The 21,192-nt window shown below is 37.6% G+C and overlaps 1 protein-coding gene across 6 annotated transcripts; it reads right to left on the reverse strand.

The window, feature by feature from the left end:
- Positions 1-230: 230 nt before the first annotated feature.
- On the reverse strand, positions 231-15,242 carry LOC126390191 (uncharacterized). Of its 6 annotated transcripts, none has more exons than XM_050044368.1 (8): positions 15,137-15,242; positions 14,256-14,345; positions 12,552-12,624; positions 12,149-12,422; positions 11,985-12,056; positions 11,404-11,550; positions 10,698-10,844; positions 231-3,421 (listed from the first exon to the last, which is right to left on the reverse strand). In XM_050044368.1, the coding sequence occupies exons 4-8, from the start codon at positions 12,411-12,413 to the stop codon at positions 3,117-3,119; spliced, it is 936 nt and encodes a 311-aa protein (XP_049900325.1). In that variant the 5' UTR covers positions 12,414-12,422; positions 12,552-12,624; positions 14,256-14,345; positions 15,137-15,242; the 3' UTR covers positions 231-3,116. The 6 variants fall into 6 exon arrangements, 4 of the variants coding, with proteins under 4 accessions (XP_049900325.1, XP_049900324.1, XP_049900326.1 ...); XM_050044367.1 differs by having other exon boundaries at positions 12,552-12,627; XM_050044369.1 differs by lacking the exon at positions 12,552-12,624.
- Positions 15,243-21,192: the final 5,950 nt, after the last annotated feature.

A 21,192-nucleotide genomic window follows, 5' to 3' on the forward strand; every position in this document is an offset into this window, starting at 1 on the left:
GCTCATCCTGTCAGACTAGTCTGATGAAGCCTCTCACTCGTAATGCCCTACCCTGGCAAAAACATTGTTTAGTGGCTACTCAGGTCAGATATGTGTAAGAAGCAGACATACAGCCTATATAAATGTAATTATAAGTAGAGCAGCTCATTCTGTCAGGTAGGAAATATCTATCAGAATGGACTACTACCTCTATAAATGTGGTTATAATATCTATCAGAATGGACTACTACCTCTATAAATGTGGTTATAAGTAGAGTAGCTCATTCTGTCAGAATGGACTATTACCTCAGAGGTAATAGTCCATTCTGATAGATATTTCCTACCTGACAGAATGAGCTGATTGTCTGGTGGCGAGACTAGTTGACTGGAGGCATTTATTATTGGGAAAATCAAATGATATCAGAAATAAATGTGTAACAATAATGCCAGAAAAAGTCACCATTAGAGCATAATTTTGATTTTAGGATGAAGAAAAGACAACAATCCTCATATCTCACAGTTTCATCAACTTTATTTAATTTTTAAATAATTCTGTTAAATGCATATCAAACAGAAAATGAAAGCAAATCATAGAAATAAACAACAACAAAATACACAAGTAGGACGCAGAAGAATTTTTAAAAATAAGTTATTTAGTTTCCGGTGCTCCTTGCATTGAAGAATTAAATTTCAGTAATTCAGATAACTCAAAATAAAAGCGGCAAATAATACAAAAAATATCTGTATGGCTAGAAAGAGAACAAACAAAACATTTTCTTGCCAAGAGCTTTCTCACTGTCATCCTCAGTGACTGAATTTTGCTCAGATAACAGTTCACATGAACAAAACTTATGCAGCTTTATTCTTGTCCTCGTTTCTGAGATCAAATGTTTGCAATATAGGTGAACTGGAGACGGTAGCCACTTTATGACAACAGTAATGACAATTAACTTTATTTACAGCTTTAAACACACATCATGTGTCATCAGGCTGATAGATCAAAACATAAATGATCTTGCTCTATATGTGCAATCCACTGCTTATTAGTGTTATACTCTATTAAGTGCAATACACTATTTATTTTACACTTGCAACGCTTTGATACAGCCTATTTTTACACAATTTATTTCAGATTTTATGAATGATAATGTTGTCTGCTTCTTTACTTGCGTGTTTTAATGACTAGTTGGCACCTGATCAGATGTAGCCCTCTTAATCTCCTTGTATACTATTTGTAAAATGACAATAAAGGCTTTCTATTCTATATCAAAAACAAATGTACAAAGTGCTTTACATTAAATAAGAAAAAAAAAATCACTGTAGATGTATTAACAGAACTGGATACAGTGTAAGAGGCTGGATCCCGTTCATTCCTATAAAAGTTGCTCAGTGGTGCTTGAAGCAGAAAATGCTCAACTGCTGTGGATAAAATGACCTGTATGCTGCTGCTTCCTCACTGTTGGGCCCATAGAGCAGGTGTACAAGAGACTACTGCTACTTCCGGTTCGGTGCTCTGCTAACTTGAATAGGGATAAAATGATTTAATGATTTGGCTCTTCTAGACTTTCCAAATGTAATTGGGTTGAATGGATTAAATTCTGATGGGTACGCAGGCAGGGGCCAACTGGGACACAAATTCAGCCTGGGACATTCAGGCGCACCGGCCCACACACTGGCCCACACACACATTAATGCACCTGCTAGGCACTGTCGGCTCCATCTCCATCTCCGTCGTTAGCAACACCGGCAGCCTCAGCCCCTCGACCAACGCCGCAGCCAAACAGGTCAGTTATTTTGGAGCACTTTGCTGCCTCTTCTTGTAAAGATTGAAGTTTTTTTATTCAAGTTTTTTCCGCGGCACTTTTTTTAAATTTTATTTTATTTTTTTTTACCGGCTTTATGTTTTCTGTCTTTCTCCTTTCTCAGTAGCTAGCACTAATGGTCAAACTATACTGGTCTGCCATGAGTAATGACTGATGACTGTGGCTGAGCCAATCAGATTTCAAGAAAAACGAGGGCCTCTTTCGTATTGGAAGAGGCCGCTCTTATCTCCTCCTTCAAGCATCAAAAAATAAGATTGACACCTACGTTCCCTCTGAACATCTCACAGCAAACAAACAACACGGGAGAGACGCACATTGCAGTACTGACAGCTAGCAACTTGCTTGACATTCACTTTTTTCTTTCTTTCTTTCTTTGACCACCGGGCAACTTGTTGACCATCTCATCGGGATTCCCCCCGAACGTCCCGATGACCAATCCGCCATTGCACGCAGGCCCGCAGAAAGTGGGGAAAGGATAGCAAAGGCATGACGCTGATGCACCAAACCGTCCCTCTGATTGCTACTACTTGCTGCTATCGTTGGTTGGGTTGGTTAGGTTTAAGCAAGAGGAGTGGGATTGGTTCGGGTGAGGGTAAGAATTCACAGTAAGCCAATCAAAAGCAGAGTAAGGCAGAGTAAGTAGAAACATGCCTTCCCTGTCTTAGGAAATGGAAATTTGCCTCAGGAAATGTGCTGAATTTTCAAGCCAATTTTCATAGTGGCCAAACAGTTGAATTACAACTTCCGGGTCCATCACATGATGCCATGGGCCGCCCAAAAAGACTTTTTCCCCATTTTTTCCCCACATCGAAAGTCTATATTAAATCCCTCTAACCCCATTCAAGTTAGCAGTAGGCTAAACCAGAAACTAGCTGCTCCCTTGCTCCAACAATGCAGAAGATCCTGGTAATTGTAATCCCAGGAAGTCAAACTTTTTTGGCTTTATGTTCCACTGGGCAACTTTCAGAGAAATGAACGAAGGGCCGCCCCAAGCTCTGTATCTAGTTCTCCTGATACAAGGGTTTGGTTTGCATGAGTTTATTGAAGTCAGCTATCCATAAGTGGAATTGGAAAATGGGCTAAGAAGTACATTTTCATGAGCTTCTGTGTGTAGGCATGTTTTGCAAGATGACGGCTGCTTTAATGATACCTTCAAGTGAATAATTTCATATCACGAGTCATGATATTACACTTGATTTTTATTTATTAACTACACTAAACACATGACAAAAAAACTTACTGTATTTTCCAAGAACACCGTCTTTCAGTAAGTTTTTCAGTAAGACTGACTCCCCTCCTAACATCTGCTTACTTTTAATTGTAAAAGTGGTGATGGTAAACTGCTGGGGATGTAACAAATACATTATTATTGCCAACAATACCGCCAGCATTACAGCCAATATTACCGCAAACATTACCACTGATGATCATATTACCACTATGATGGCCAATATTTCCCCTAACATTACCACTGATAATCATGGTACCATTAGAGGGAATAGGAGCGATGGCACCAGCTGCTCCATCAATAAAGGATCTCCTTCCAGTTGGCAGACACAAAGCAGACGAGGAGGAGGTTCCAACTGCAAGGGAGACTTTCTCCTGAGCTGCTGCTCCCTCTGTAAAATAAAGATCAGGACATAGAGAATCAGTAAGAGACACGATTTAGCAAATGTTAACCAGCGTCTACAAACTCACTGATTCACTTTACCTGTGTATGTTGTCTTTAACCTCTCTGCAGCGCTGTTGTGCTTCATCATCTTCAGGATCGCAACAGTCGAGTTCACAGCCTTTTCTTCACCGTTGCGCTCAATCATCTTACTCACAATGTTGTGCCGGAATGGGCTCCCCAGTTGATACAGAGGAATTTGTTCACAGTTTTTCAAGATGTTGAGACCAAGATACCACTTAAATTTATCGAAATCATCTTTACTCAGGTCCTCCAGAGTCTCCAAGAGCAGCTGTGGCACCAGCATCTCTAATCACTGAACAAGTAGGAGAGGGGGAATAAGTTAGGAGAGAGGATTTTATGGGATGGAGCTTCAGCGTTACCGTCTTGCAAAACCAGCTTTTCATAAATTGTTAAAAACAGCTCAATTTTCAGCTCTGTGATATTTTATCAGATGATCCAGTGGATTTTAAATACCTTTTAGCATTAGGATATTCTCAACCTTTAAATATGGAGGACCACAAGTATCATGTAAAGCATTATAAAGAATTCTATCAAATGGTATCTAATTGGACAAGAATTAATAAAATATTTCACAGGTAGTTAACAATTTATGCTACAATGTGACAACTAGAGGGATAACAGACTCTTTGCTGAGCTCTGCTCCTTACTTGGTGCTACTCAGTCAAGCTGTAGAGCTAGCATGGAGCCCACTGTCACTAACTGTAGTCACTGAAGAAGTACTGTCAACATATTGGAAAACAGGTTAAAAAGATGAAAACGTGCGGGCGTGCAGATTTGGTCCCCCCCAATGTTGACTCCATGGCTACAGCCTTGACACACGTCATACGTCACTCCAAGTATATCATTTACAAAACACACCCTCACAATTTGCCTTTCTATTTCAGCTGCAAAATTTTCCCAGCTTCCCCTTTGCCCTGGCAATGCTGCTGCTGCTCTTTCAGTTCCACCTCCACCCCAGCAGTAACAAGCTCCGACATTATCGGTTCCTTCATTGGTACTTTTGAAAAGTTTTGGTTTGATTTATCATCCTGCTGCAGTCTCTCTCTCCTGCTATCTGCATGGCTGACCTCCTCCAAACGCGTGCACACACACACACACACACACACACACACGAACAAAGTCAGACAACAGTAGAGAGGCCACGGTGTAGACAGTGAAGATAACTCGAAGATTACTGATGACAACTACACTTGTTATTGTAAATCATTTACCAGTAAAAAGCCAATACTTTATCGATACACGTGTTCAATCTGCTCTGTTCGCAGCTCTCATTTACCGTTGTTATATTTAAACACACTGAGACTGAGCACAGCTCTCTCAAGCCTTTCAACCATTCCAGTTATCAGGCAGGGACACCTCTGTATCTGCTCAACAGTTACCATTAAAATCATTGCAGAACAAATTACATATACGCCATCAAGCACCTACCTGAAGTCAGTGTTTTGTCAGCTCAAATAGCCAAGATGTCCCAAAGCCCCAACAATTAAAGAAACCAGACTGAAACTGAAGCGTACCTGAAGCCTTATCGATACCTTCAGCTTCAGACTTCCTAATGGTCTGACGGGAAGACTGACGACAGCACGGTCAAACCCTAGTACCAGTCAAAGTGGGCGTAAACTGATTACAGTTTAAGGTTAAACTTTACCAGGGCGAATGAAGGTGAGACAGAGAATTTATTGCTCTTTCTTGAAGGTCCACACGTCCTCACTGATATATACTGTACACACAGCTTGTATACACATCCAGCAGACATGTTACAAGGCAACATGCAAAGTTTGTGCCCAACTGATCTGGTGGAGGAAGAAGTACACAGATTTTTCACTGCAGTAAAAGTAGCAACAGTCTTGGATTCAAAATTTTACTTATAAAAAAGTATTACATATACAATTTACTTAAAATACAAAAAGAAACCAAACTGCCCATTTCAAAATAATGAATAGTATATGACTGAATTACAATTAGTGACACATTGTACATGAAATGCTGCAGTAAAATATAGAGATATATGACACATTGTACATGAAATGCTGCAGTAAAATATAGAGATATATTCTTTTACTTTACAAACTAGCTCGTAAATTTCACCAAGAAATCAATTACCTTTGATCTTTATCCATGACACATCACAGTGTATTTGTTGATTACATTTTGTATTATTAATCTGAATCTGCAAAGTAACCAAAGTTATCAGACAATTGTAATGAAATGAAAAGTATAAAGTAGCAGAAAACAGAAAAACTCAAGTAAAAGTAGGGGAGACCGGGGATGGTTGTACATACATGTAACATTTCATTTTTAATTAGGAACAACAAGCTATGAATCAGCTGATTCACTTAGTTTAATCCTTATTCCTCCTGTTAGGAGTTAGCACCCTGTGGGAGACACAGCCAAGTTAATAAGGAAAAAACTAATTTTAGGGAAACAACGTTATTTTTTATTTGTATTTTTTTTTGTGATAGTATTGGCTGCTTTGTAGTTAAATTACTCAAGCTTAAATCATGTTTATTATGCATTTATGAAGATATCATTAATGCAAGTCGTTAGTGCGAATGTTTTAGTTGCTACATGTAAGGTAAGCTGGTTTATGACTACAGGGTCTGGGTTCACTGTAACAACATGAAAAAATAATACCCCAAGCAACACATAACCAGACAAACACAGACACACATAGCAACATTTGAATATTTATATCTCATATTCAGGGGAAGTATTGAAGTCAGTTATTCAATGTTGGGACAATGTTGTTGAATCACTGTTTAGCTCGAGTTGTGTGTGTAACAAGATTGAAATTATTTCAGCACCGTCATTTTTGACATAGTTGTAAAGTAATCACTGCAAACTTACATTACAATATAATTCAAGCAAGCCATCAGCAACAGTATTGACTTAGTATTATGTGCTGTGCTCTTTTGCTTGACTGTCCCATTATTTTTTGCTCTTCAGTTTTACAGTATGTACACATATAGTATGTTCATGAAGACAGGTTTAGTCATATGGTTTATTATGAATCAGATTATCTAATTTCATCAGTCTATTGCTGTTGGTGTTTTCTTTATTGCTCTTTTATATCTATTTAAAAGTGATTGTCTTTCTCCAGGTATCAGCCAAGTTTGGCAAGATCCACCAGAGGAAGAAAGCACAGATGAGAGATTGGCAGAAGACGGAGGGGTAGAAGAGAGGGAGACAGAGGATTGTGCTTCAGCATCTTCATTCACTTCATTCTTTCTGCTCCCTTTCATTGAAGATTTGTGAACTTTTGTGTTTATATTGGATTGTTCTTTTCTTTTATCAATGAATGAAATAAACTAGCTAAAGGAGTTGTGTTGTTGCATCTATGTATCTAATGCTTACATTTTTGTTTAAAAAATAAGTGAACATGTAAGAATCACTTTAGGCCTGCAACAATGATAAATTAAAATAAAAATGTTACACTGCATGTTACACTGCAAAACCTCAAAATCCTACCAAGAGTAAGAATTTCGTTAGAATTTTCTTATTTCTAGTTGAAAATATCTCATTATACTTAAAAATAAGACAAAAGTCTCCAAAAAGACAATTTTCACTTGGTGCATATTTTTACTTGTTCCACTGACAGATTTTCTATTTCTGACAAGTTGTTTGTTGCTTGTAATTAATCATTCGAATCAATTGTTTTTTTCTCCAGAGTTCAAGAAATGGTGAAATATTCATGAGGAGGATGGAGAGGAGGAGAGGAAGATAGAGAGTAGAGAGAGGAGGATTGACAAGTAGGATTTGTATTAAAAAATTTTTTTTAAGTTTTTGCAATTTTACAAATAGTTTTTTCCTCATTGTATTTGTTCACTATACGGATTATATATGTATATATATATATATATATATATTATTGTTAAGACTTAGATATTTGACCCTACTTGTATGTACCCCTGTATCAAAAGGACTGGCGCTAGCTTGCCCCCCCCACCATTGAAACTCGCCTAGAACCGCCACTGGTCACTGCTCAGTCAGTTCAGTAAATTTCTTAGACCTCGAATCTTAGACCTTACCACTCTGCCTTTTAAAACTGAATATAACAAATTTTCATATTTGGGCATCACAGTTACAAGGAAGTATAAGGATCTATTCAAAGAGAATTTCATCATTGCTAAATCAGGCTAAACAAATAGTAACACAGTGGTCACCTTTATCAATGTCTTTGGTGGGTCATATAGGGCTCGAAAGGGCACGTGATTGCGCAATGCATTGTGGGTTGGAAATGCCATTTTTGCGGTCATTGTAGTTTTGTTTACGTTGGAAAGAGAGAAGAAGCGAAGCGAGAAGCAAGAAAGAACACAACAAAAAAATGGACTGGGCTAAGGAGAAGTCTTTCGGACAGTACCGAGACAAGCTGGACCCTGTTCCAAAGCCTCGGTACCTCGAAAAAATAAAGAAAATGGGTGGAGGGGATCCTTATCGGTACCTCGAAAAAATAAAGAAAATGGGTGGAGGGGATCCTTACGAGCACCGAAACTGGACTCAGAATTTAAATGACCTGCCACCGTTGTCTGAAGCGGAGCTAGTCCTCTATCTTGTCAATGGAATATGCTAGGGGAGACCCGGGAGGCAAATGCAACAGGGGGCAATTGTAACACACGCAATTCCTCCAATCAGAAACAAGCTAGAGTGGTGACAGTTACTGTGCACATGCTCAGTAAGATTCTCTATCTGCCTGTGGAAAAAGAGCACCAACATTTTACCTCAGGAGAAGATATCAACAAAACAAAGATTTTGAGGTATGAAAGTTAATTTTTGGATGTACACTATTTTTCTTCTGGTGTCCAAAGTTAAGATGACTAGAAATTTAAACTTACATGTCTTTTATCTCTAGGTTGTTGGTTAAAAATTAACATGACCAACTTGTGCTAATACAGTTGATGCTAGCTAGCATGCAAGACTTTGTCATGGCTGTATGATCAGGGGCAATAGTAACACTGTGTTGCAATAGCCCCAGCCACTGGTAGCTAGCGTCTCACCCTATAGGCTCATTGATTTTGAGTGTTTTGCAGCATGAATGGAAAACATTTTTTGTCCTTCTTTCTTGATTCCGAAAAGCCCATATTTTATTAGAACCAAGCAGATGTTTATTTCTTTACAGTATGACTACAACACTCTGACTTATTGCATTCAAATTAATATTATGGTCTTGTCCTTAATAGTGAAAATATATAAACTCTGTTATTAAATACTGCACATATATGTTTCTTATATCAAAAGATGGCTTGTGGATATAAAGTAGTCTGTGAGTTATGAAGGAAAGTGTAAAAGATGTTACAATTGCCCCCGGTCTCCCCTACTATACTGGCGATGAATTTAGGAATGCCAAGTCTTTAAGGGCTCATGGTCAGTCAAACTTGGGGTGGGTGCAGGACCTCCGAATTTTCCACCTGTCGTCATTTCAGAGGTATGTAAACTTTACAAGCCTTGACTTCACTGTTTCACCTCAGTGTGGTGCTGCCTGTTTGCTTGCTCAGTTGAATAACATATCTCTGTGTCTGCTGGACCAATTTCAGTTTCAAACAAAAAATATTTTGAAGCCTGAAATCCACTCTGTATTTATGTGGGAAATATTTAGGGGCTTCTCTGTGATTTTTTTCTGAAATCGGGCATTTTCACACTCCATCATACGAAGGTGGGCTCAGAGTGGAAAATTTGTTGTTTTTTATTTTCTTTCATTTGTTAAGCACAATTTTGGACTAGTCTACTACCCCAGAAACCCCTGATAAAAGAGAAATATTGTTTTTGGGTGCATTGTTAGTGACATCAATATGTGTATTTTTGGGCGGTTTTAGATGGGATTAAATGTCCTGACTGCACAGCTGTTTTCTAGTTCTGTTTCAGTTGTTGCTATCAAAAGATACAGACATTATAAAGCCACTGATCCTTTTTCCGTAGCAATCGTGAGAACGATTGTGGCAGTTAACTACACAGCAAGTCTGCACCATTTTATATCGCTAACATTAATGTTAATTCGCCAAAAGAACAACAATGAAACACAACCGTAGCGTTGTGCAACGTAAACAGACTTTCCAATTGTCCGCTAAGCCCACAATGCATTGCGGTTTTTCCACTTCGGCTACATCACCCTTTCGAGCCCTATTAACTCAGTCAAAATGTCTACCAAATTTTTTTTTTTGTTGTTGTAAATATGTTTCATTGATTTTCACATTTTATCCCACAAAAGGTCAGGAAATACAGAAGCATACTGAATATCAGTTCACCTACATATTTCAGGTACAAAACTGAAACTTCAGGCATGTTGTAAAATAGAGCTTTCCATACCTGTACCCAACCTCACCATCCCACCCACCCACATTCCCTCAGGGCTGCAGGCTACAGAATTTATCGATATTAAGCAGAGATATATAGTCAGACAATTAAGAATGAATTCTCCAAAAAGAAAGGAGAATAAGAAATTAGGTAAAACTTTGTGAACAACAAAAAATAAAATAAATGAATAAATAAAAGGAAAAATAAATAAATAAATAAAATTAAATTAAAAAAAATACTGTTGTCTATCACTAATTGGTTTACCGACTAATATTTCTGGTGCAGAGTGCAGAATAGCGAGGGGTTTAATCATTCAGACATTTAATCGTGCGCATCCCGGATATACATGACACTGAAGAGCACACATAATAGACAACAAGTCAGTGTGCAGGATCAGCCTCAGTGCAGGCCCCCTGAACCAGCTGGTACAGTTTAGTGCTCAGAGATGACAGCTGTTTCAGTGCTGCATTTAAGTCAATAATTTTTTTATTATTTCATATCATAATTCATTTGTTATCTCACTTATTTGCCCTTAACATTTTTGCCAACTTTGCCCTTCACATTACGGGCAATATTCTTGCCAACTTTGCCCTTCACATTACGGGCAACATTCTTGACAACTTTGCCCTTAACATTACGGGCAACATTCTTGGCAACTTTGCCCTTAACATTACGGGCAGTATTCTTGGCAACTTTGCCCTTAACAATACGGGCAGTATTCTTGCCAACTTCGCCCTTAACATTACGGGCAACATTCTTGCCAACTTTGCCCTTAACATTATGGGCAACATTCTTGCCAACTTTGCCCATGACATTACGGGCAACATTCTTGACTACTTTGCCCTTAACATTACGGGCAACATTCTTGCAAACTTTGCCCTTAACATTACCGCCAACATTATGACTGACAAACACACCACGATAACAGGCATTTGGGGCGCTAGGAACGATGGCACCAGCTGCTCCATCAGTAGAAATTTTCTGATCAGTTGGAAGATCCACAGCAGACCAGGAAGAGGAGGTTACACCTGCACGAGAGACTTTCTCCTGAGCTGCTGCTCCCTCTGGGAAAATAAAGATTAGGACACAGAGAATCAGTAAAAGACAAAAATTAGCTAATAATGAGCACACAAAACAAACAACAAGTCAGTGTGCAGGATCAGCCTCAGTGCAGGCCCCCTGAACCAGCTGGTACAGTTTAGTGCTCAGAGATGACAGCTGTTTCAGTGGTGCATTTAAGTCAATATTTTTTTAATTATTTCATATCATAATTCATTTGTTATCTCACTTATTTGCCCTTAACATTACGGGCAACATTCTTGGCAACTTTGCCCTTAACATTACGGGCAACATTCTTGGCAACTTTGCCCTTAACATTACGGGCAGTATTCTTGGCAACTTTGCCCTTAACAATACGGGCAGTATTCTTGCCAACTTCGCCCTTAACATTACGGGCAACATTCTTGCCAACTTTGCCCTTAACATTATGGGCAACATTCTTGCCAACTTTGCCCATGACATTACGGGCAACATTCTTGACTACTTTGCCCTTAACATTACGGGCAACATTCTTGCAAACTTTGCCCTTAACATTACCGCCAACATTATGACTGACAAACACACCACGATAACAGGCATTTGGGGCGCTAGGAACGATGGCACCAGCTGCTCCATCAGTAGAAATTTTCTGATCAGTTGGAAGATCCACAGCAGACCAGGAAGAGGAGGTTACACCTGCACAAGAGACTTTCTCCTGAGCTGCTGCTCCCTCTGGGAAAATAAAGATTAGGACACAGAGAATCAGTAAAAGACAAAAATTAGCTAATGATGAGCACACAAACATTCTTGCCAACTTTGCCCTTAACATTACGGGCAACATTCTTGACAAGTTTGCCCTTAACATTACCTGCAACATTATTGTCAACTTTGCCCTTAACATTACGGGCAACATTCTTGACAAGTTTGCCCTTAACATTACAGGCAACATTCTTGCCAACTTTGCCCTTAACATTACGGGCAACATTCTTGACAAGTTTGCCCTTAACATTACCTGCAACGTTATTGTCAACTTTGCCCTTTACATTATGGGCAACATTCTTGCCAACTTTGCCCTTAACATTACAGGCAACATTCTTGCCAACTTTGCCCTTAACATTACCAGCAACATTCATGTCAACATCACCCCTAACAAGAGATTCTCTGACCAGTTGGAAGACCCAAAGGAGACGAGGAGGTTACAAGAGAATGAGAGACTTTCTCCTGTGCTGCTGCTTCCTCTGGGAAATAAAGATCAAGAAACAGATAATCAATAAAAGACACAAATTAGCTAATATTAAACATCGTCTATGAACTCATTGATTTACTGTACCTGTGTAGGTTTTCTGTAACCTCTCTGCAGCGGTGCTGTTGCTCATCTTCTCCAGAATCTCAACAATGATGCTCACAGCCAAATGTTCACCGTAGCTCTCGATCATCCTGCTCACAGTGTCCATCCGGGTTGCCCTCTCCAAACGGGCAACAGGAATTGGTTTGCAGCCCTCCAAGGTGTCTGCCATGAGAAACCATTTAAGCCTTTTAAAGTCAGCTTGGCGCAGGCCTTCCAGAGTCTGAAGGAGCAGTTGTTGAACAGGCATATCTGCTCACTGAACGAGAAGAGGAGGAATTAGTTTCCAGATTAGCCTTCAGTGTTCATGGAATAATTGCACAACACACTAGTTATGTTTGCTGATGCTTCTTATTATTACACGATCCCCTTTACACTGCAAATTTACCCGCTGTGGGGTCTCCCAGGAGGAGCTGGAGGGTGTTGCCGGGGAGAGGGATGTCTGGGGTGCTTTGCTCGGCCTGCTGCTCCGCAACCCGGCCCGGATAAGCGGATGAAAATGGATGGATGGATGGGTGGAATAAGAAAATAATTATCTAATTAAAAAAGACCATGTATAGGGACTCTTACAATAACTAACATTACCATCATCATTTATTGCCAGTAGGTATCTACTTGATGTATAGGAAGGGCATAAAATATAATAAAAATATATTATAGGTTGTATAATACAGAAGCATAATATATTTTTCCATCACACACACAATACTTTTACTTCAGTGAAGGACCTCAGTGCTCCTTTTGCTACTGCTACAAATACGAATAATAATAATACAAGTTATGATGATAATAACAGAAAATATAAAAAATTGAAAAAGCTTTCCCCCAAAGAGAAAAGCAAAGAAAACACACACGCACACAGTGGCATAGACAGTGTCACCCTGTTGAGATCACTTATTTTATTATTATGAATGTAAACTGATGAAAATGGGTCATCAACTAATGTAGATTTGTTATAATCAGTGCTGAATCAGTTGATATTTTGCACCTCCTAATCGTCTGATTGTTTTTGTCGTTATCCAGTGTTGGGTAAGCTACTTGAAAAAATGTAGTGAGCTAAAGCTACCAGTTACTCTACGTCAGAATGAAGTTTCACTACAGTGCAGCTATCTCCAGGGAAATGTGGCAAGATAAGCTACCAGAAAATGGCAAAGTATCTTGCTACTTGCAAAGCTACTATTTTTTTTTTTTTAACTTTATGTGAAATCAACATTTTCTCAGTGATGAGAAAAAATGTCAGCTATACAAATAGGCAGGCAAAGAAATGTTAAATTAAAACTTTTTTTTTTTAAGACTGTATGACATTTGAACATGTCCTCCAATAACATGACGTCATCAGTCAGCCTATTGCTCTCTCTCTTTTCCTCTCCTCTTCCCACTTAATGCATTTCTCTGTCTTGGCCTCTCAGTAGGCTATCTATCTCTGTCAGCAATTCAAAAACAGAATTACAAAACATATTTTTCAGTTAAATAAAACCACAATAAATAACAGACAGTAGTATAAACCTTTTTTTTGAAGGGGGATTAGCTATTCTAGCTTTAATATGTCCTGTAGACAACTTGAATAAATATTGATAGTTGCACTATACTTTGAGTATACTTTGAGTTAGGCCATATTTCCTCTGTAAATTGTATTTGTCATCAAATATATTTTATTGTGCTACTTTTACCATAATAATAAAAGTATGTAAGACAGATTTTAATAATAGATACTGTTGGTATTCTTGAATGGACTCCTTTTAAAAAAGTCAAATATGTGGCAATATTGCATTCAAATGAAAATTGGGATCTGTGTGAAAGCTACAGTTCCCATTGTTTTCTGTTGCTATGGAGGTTTAGAAATGTTTAAAGGCTTGGCCAACTTATTGACATTGTAAAAATAGACTTTCATATTCTCCATGTGTGGACAAATGGACAAAAACACTCCAGATGTACAGGCCAGGATGAGTTGCATGTGTAAGTGATGTGAATATTGTGATATTATTGATTGATATGATTGATATTTGATAGAAACAACAAAAATGTGTCTGGATTTGGCCATATTTACATTAGAAACATGACTGCAGCAGTAACATACAGTTACAGAACTCACCTGATTCAGGCTGTGTCTCACTGAAAGTGGTGAGGTAGTGAGGTGGTGTGCTGAATCCAGCCGTGCTGCTGCTTGTTGCGTGACTTGTAGCTGTATTCAAACATGCAGTACATCCATACTGTTACACCACTTCATGAAGTCTGTTGTGTAATTCTGCTTCATATAAAGTATGCACTGTACAAATAAACTTTATTTTATTTGACCTACACTTAGCCTACTGTAATTAGTAACAAGGTTAAACTGGAACATTAAATAGTAATACTAATAACATTATAATAATATTAATAACATGCCCTGCAAATAACACATGACATCAGTATGTCACTCTGTCTCTCCTCTCTTCCATCCTCATACTGTTGTCTGTCTCTCTAGCTCTTTTCTCTGCCTTTGTTGTGTTTACGTCTCAGTCTGCTGTATTTCAGAGCCTCTTACTTTAATGAATTCACCACTCGCTCACTGAATTAACTTTGCAACTGAAAAGCTACTTGACTCAGAAAGTAATGACGCAATCACCCCGTTGCTCACAATACAGTTTAATTCCTTTTTCTTCTTGAAGTGACGCCACTGCCGTGCCTTCATGTGTAACGTTCAGCAGTGTCAGCATAATAACTCTTTGGCGCTGCAATTGATTAACAACCCACATTAATATCAATGCTGAAAGAAAGACAGACCTACGGGAGACACAGCACAGTCAGTGTTAGGCCTACATCATTCTAAACAGCCGCCTTCAGGTTTTCCTTTCTTCCTATCTTATGCTGTAGGCCTACCTTTCATTTTCATCATTTCAAAACGTGAAACAACCAACAGGCTGAACAACACCGGACCAAAGAGCCAAAATGAACTATTTTATAAGCACCATAAACCAAAATGAGTTAGCCTACCTTGTCTGTAAATGCCCACCAGAAATGTTTAAGTCGCGGCGTCTATTATTTGACTCTCAAACAATGAACTACAAATGCGCCAATTTTTTTTGGACTTTCAGGAAGTTGGTAGGAGTGGGCGGATCCAGTGCCGTAGAGTATTTATTTATTTATTTATTTATTTTTATATTGAAAACAGAACAATTTACACCAATATATGGCAGTTGTTACATTCTTTATAAAATGCTCTTACACAGACGGAGCACAGGAAACAGAATAAAACAAAAAAGACATGAAAAAAAAAATATATAAATTAAAATCGCTAAGGGGCCTCTTCTAGTATCTAATGTTATTAATAGTGTACAGAAGACTTTTTGCTGTTGTCTTTTTCATGTGCTTCAAAGCTTTACAGTACATAGTCAGTTCTTTTTTAAATACCAAAAAAGGGGTTGTGTTTTAATGCATTTACATTTGTGAATAAAGAATTTACCTAAAATAAATAAAGTGTTCAAAAGAATGTTAGTATCTTTATCCTCAAAACGCAATATCATTTCTTGAAAACTGGGGGAGAGATATAAGTTTTGGCTCTAGCCAATCATACATGTCAGTCCAAAAACTATTACTATAAACACAGAAAAAAAAAAACCAAGTGATCCATGGTCTCTATGTCCTCATCACAGAATATGCAGTTATTGTGATCAATGTTAAATCTTTGTGTAAGAAGTTCTCCTGAAGGGTATATATCATTAAATATTTTAAAGTGGAGTTCTTTGGCTTTTGGAGGTAAAGGTAATTTTAAGTAACTTGTGCGTAATTTCTTTAAAGTAGGCAGACAAAATCTTTGAGAAGCTGAGTTCCTACTGAACTGGAAAGGATAGAGGACGTTTGTGAAGAGACGTCAAATTACTTTGTTAGACAAAAGTCTCAACTGAGAAATCCTGACTGTCAGTGATCAGTTTGGGGAGATGTGGAGGTACAGTTAGATGAGGTTGTGTATTTTCAACCATCCTCATAAAAGAAACTGGTAAACTTTTCATAACCTTATTAAATTGTTTATGGTTACATTGAATATTAAATTGAATACAGAAATTCTCAAAAGATATCACCAGAATCATCTAACAAATGGATGACAGACCAAATATCTCTTTCCATCCAGTCACTGTAAAATAAGGACTTGTTTCGAAAGAGAATGAATCTACAATTCCAGATGGGGATATCATGCGGTGAGAAATTGTGTTTCTACAGAAGTTTCCAATATAATAACACTTGTGAATGGAATGAGGNGGACTTGTTTCGAAAGAGAATGAATCTACAATTCCAGATGGGGATATCATGCGGTGAGAAATTGTGTTTCTACAGAAGTTTCCAATATAATAACACTTGTGAATGGAATGAGGATAATTTGACAGGTAATTTTTGAACAAAAAAGTCACAACATAAAAGAAAATCAATACCACCAATCTTATTGAAAATACCCCTAACACAATACCAAAAACTGTTATTATTCAGTGAAAATGATCTTAACCATTTTGTTTTTAAAGTGCCATTTATACATTCAAAGTCAATGGCCTGCAGACCACTGTTTTCATAATCTTTTACTATAGTTGCTTTCTTTAAATAATGAGATTTACGTTTCCAAATGTAGTAAAAGTTTAATTTGTTTATGTTTTTTATCGCTTTATTTGATATAGAAAGAGAATTAGCTGGATAAATGCATCTTGAAAGACTTTCCATTTTTGTTATGTAAATGTGACCAAAAAGAGAAAGATCTCTATTTAACCACCTGTCTAATCTTGTTTTGCATTTATCTATTGTGTTCCATATATTCAATTTTTCACTTGATTTGTCATCTTTTGTAATATGCACACCTAAATATTTGACCGTAGTTTTGATGGGAATACCATCTGTTGCCAGAAGATGGCAGTCATGAATGGCTAATAGTTCACATTTCTTTAAATTCAGTTGTAAACCAGATGCTTTGGAAAATAAATCTATAATCTGAATGGTTTTTGGGATTTGTTCAATATTTTTTAAAAACAGAGTTGTGTCATCTGCCAGTTGACTGATGACTATTTGGCTCTCAAAGACATTTAACTGCTCAATATCTTTGTTTTTAATAAGAACAGACATCATTTCTGCTTTCAAAGCCTTGAAAATAAAAGGATGTTCTAGCATGTCAAAAGCTTTATAGAAAGTGAGAAAAAGAATAAAACCATCATCGTCTATAAAGTAACTGTATTCAATTAAGTCAAGGACTAGACGCACGTTGTTATGAATTGATCTGCCTTTCATAAATCCTGACTGGGTGCCGCTTATTATTTGGGGAAGCCCTTCTTTGAGTCGATTTGAAAATATGTGTGTTAATAACTTGTAATCATTGTTGAGTAGGGTTATTGGTCGCCAATTATCTAGAAGATTTGGATCTTTACCTGGTTTTGGGATGAGAACTATTAAGCCTTGCCTCATAGTATGTGGGAGAGATAATTTTTCTGTAGTTTCTTTTAATGTTTTGAATAAAAGGACTTTAATATGTTCCCAAAAATGTTTGTAAAAGTTAGCAGTGAGGCCGTCTGGGCCAGGAGAGCGATCAAGAGTCAAACACTGCAATGCTGTTTCTAGCTCCTCATATGAAATCTCTGCTTCACATTTATTTTTGAAATCCTCATTTATTCGTGGGATGAAATCTTTGATTTGGGCAAAAAAAAAGCTTCTGCTCTAGCAGGTGAGAAATTAGAAGTGTATAGTTTACTGTAAAAAGAGTAAATTTCATTAGCTATTATCTGTGGATCAGAGCATTCATGATCATTTTATTTTTATTTATTTATTTTTAAAAATGGGACAGAACATATTAATGAACATTAACAATGTAAATATGTAAGACATTGTAGCCAAGCGGCTAATTTCCATCCCTTGTCCCATTGGCAGGTAGGTGTTCAGGGAGAGAAAGAGAAGAGAGAAAGGGAAGGACATCAAAGCAAGTAGAAGTATAACAGAGGAGAATAAGGCGTGGCATAACAACAACAACAAGACACGATAATGACAGAGCTGACAGTGTAGCTGAGCTGGGGACAACATTATATAGTTAGTGAAATGCTATTGCACCAATGCCCATACAGTTATAAAGTGCATGTGCTGAAAATTCATATTAGGAAGTCCATAAAAAATCCACATAAATTCATATCAGAAGGTCCATATAAAGTGGCAATTGTGCATGCAAATACTGGATTATTATTGCAAAAATGCCCAGTAAAGTGCAAGATGCTATTGCTGGCTGTCCAAGATAAAGTGCTTCAAGTGTTTGATTTTAAAATGCTTGATTGCCCATGATAAAGTGATAGATTGCATTTCATTCTTAAAATAAGACAAAACAGGACAAGAGTCATATACTATAGATGGTTACATAACAATGGTTGTACAACAGATACAGATACATTTTAGGTTTTTTATCAAGTACTTTTAAGGCTTGTTTGTAGACTGTCTCAATAGGTTTTAGAATTGTTTGCATGATGTTGACCAGCTTGTTATACAGTATAGCATATGTGATACAATCATTGAATCGAAGTATAGCTTGGCTGTCTCTGTGGTTAAATTATTTCTAATATATCTAAAATTGGACAAGTTAAATTTCATTCTGTTCACAATTTTCTTTACCTGTTGTTTAAAATTAAGCTGTGGGTCAAGAATGACTCCTAAATATTTAAAATTTTGTACTACTTCAATTCTTTGATTTTGGACAACAACATCAGGATTACTACCATTATTCACCCTTTTCGCAAAGTACATACACACAGTCTTAGATACGTTAAGATGTAAGTGAGAGCTCTCAAGCCATTTATGTACAGAACTCATAGCAACTGTCAGCTCTTGTGCCGCTTGTGTTTTGTCCTTCACATGTACAGAACTGCATCATCAGCATACATTTGACAGGTTACACCAGAGGGGCAACAGCTTGGTAGGTCATTTATAAACAGGCTAAAGAGTAGCGGCCCCAGTATTGACCCTTGTGGAACCCCAAAACTGTTCTTACGGGGCATTGATTTTGTATCCTGTACCCTGACACTTTGCATTCTTGATGAAACATATGATTTGAACCAATTCAATGCAGTCGGAGAAAAATTAAAATGTGACAGTTTAGTTAACAGTATCAAATGATCAACCGTATTGAAGGCTTTTCTAAGATCAATAAAAACGGCACCAACAACACTACCTCCATCAAGCTTTGATTTTATGTTTTCCAATAGAAAGCACAGAGCTGTCTCTGTGGAATGGTGTTTTCTAAAGCCGAATTGCATTTGGTGTAGGATGTATGGGCTATTATTCAGATGTTCAATGATTTGTTCTGCAACTAGTTTCTCTATGATTTTTGAGACTATGGGGAGTATGCTGATTGGTCTATAGTTACTGACTAAAGTTGAATTCCCTGTTTTATGTATTGGTGTGATAATAGAGCATTTCCAAGAGTCTGGGAAAATCCCTTCATTAATAGAGTTATTTATGATGACTGTTAATGGTGCTATGAGAGATTCCTTGTGACTTTTTAGAAACATAACATCCATACCATATGTGTCTTCGGGTTTAGAACTTTTGAGACCACTGACAATCTTGTCAACCTTTGACTGAGTCACTGTGAGAAGATTGAAAACTGGCTCAACAGTGTTCAGAGACACTGGCAAAAAGTGTGACGTTAGATGGTCAAAACTTTGTGCCAGGTCTTTGACAGAGTCCACAAAATAATCATTTAGTGCTGTTGCAATTTCACTTGGGTCATGGGTTGCATTTTCCTCTAACTGTAACTCCCTAATTTCTCTACTTCCTGCATGGCTCCCTGTCAGTTTTTTAATATTTGTCCAAATTTCTTTAGTATTTCCTTTTGCATTACTTATTATTTTAATAAAAAAATTAGCTTTTGCAGTTCTGATCTCCTTTACTACTTTATTTCTAAGTGAGATAAATATTTGTCTGTCATGTACCTTTTTTTTTTTTAATGAAGTTTTGAGAGCCTGGTCTCTTTGTTTCATTAGTGTTCATATGTTATCATTCAACCATGGGAGGTAATTCTTTTTCACTGGTTTTACCCTCATTTTTTTCTTGAAGGCAGACACAGTTTCTCGGATAACAGATGTAAATGCATTACAGTTATCATTAACGTGATTGTGGGTGAGGTGATCAGCCCACTTGATGTTCATCAGTGCCTGTGTCAGATTTGGGATTTCCCTCCTGGGTACTCTCATTTGCTCATGAGACCTTCTCTGTGGACAAGAAAATCGTTTGTTAGTTTTCTCGAAAATAAAATTAAATTATGGTCTGACAAACCAGTTATCAAGTTAAATGTTTTCTGAATTCTCTCACACTTATTACTGAAGACAAGATCAATACACGTTTTTGAGGAAGTAGTTATTCTGGTGGGTTCCTTTATAAGTTGAGTGAGATCAAACTTATCTGATAGGGATTTTAGTTGTTTTCGATTGGTTTTGTCAAGCCAGTTGATATTTAGGTCTCCAAGTAAAATAATTTAATTCCTAGAATCACATTCTTTGAGTAGGCCCTGTAGTTCATCGTAAAATGCTATAGAGGTCGCTGGAGGTCTGTATATACCAATCATTGTCATTTGTGGAGAGAGGGTTAATTTGAGACCAATACATTCAAGGTTGTATGCAGAAGTCCATTCTAATCGTGTACACTGTAAGTGTTCCCTTTCATAGAACATTACTCCCCCACCCCTACACCCCACCCTGTCATTTCTAAAGATGTTGTAACCTCGTACATGTTATCCAGCCGTGGGAGAGTGGGCATTAACCAAGTTTCAGATAAACATAGAAAGTCCAAGTTCGATTCACTGAGTAGATGATTAACTTGTTCACATTTGGGGAGGATACTACGGATGTTTAGATGTCCACCGAGTAGGCCACTTGACTTACTTTGTGGATCCCAGATCACTTTGGCTTGGTTCTAAGTGTGATTTAACTTGATGTGTCTTATTTTTTTGAATACAGGATTCCTAATGCCAATCTTCTTCCCAGACTCATCTGGCGCCAGGTCAGCCTCAGTAGTACTGGCTGTCGATTTGGGATGGACGC

Source organism: Epinephelus moara, chromosome 5 (genome assembly GCF_006386435.1).
Source record: "Epinephelus moara isolate mb chromosome 5, YSFRI_EMoa_1.0, whole genome shotgun sequence".
Classification (NCBI taxonomy): domain Eukaryota; kingdom Metazoa; phylum Chordata; class Actinopteri; order Perciformes; family Serranidae; genus Epinephelus; species Epinephelus moara.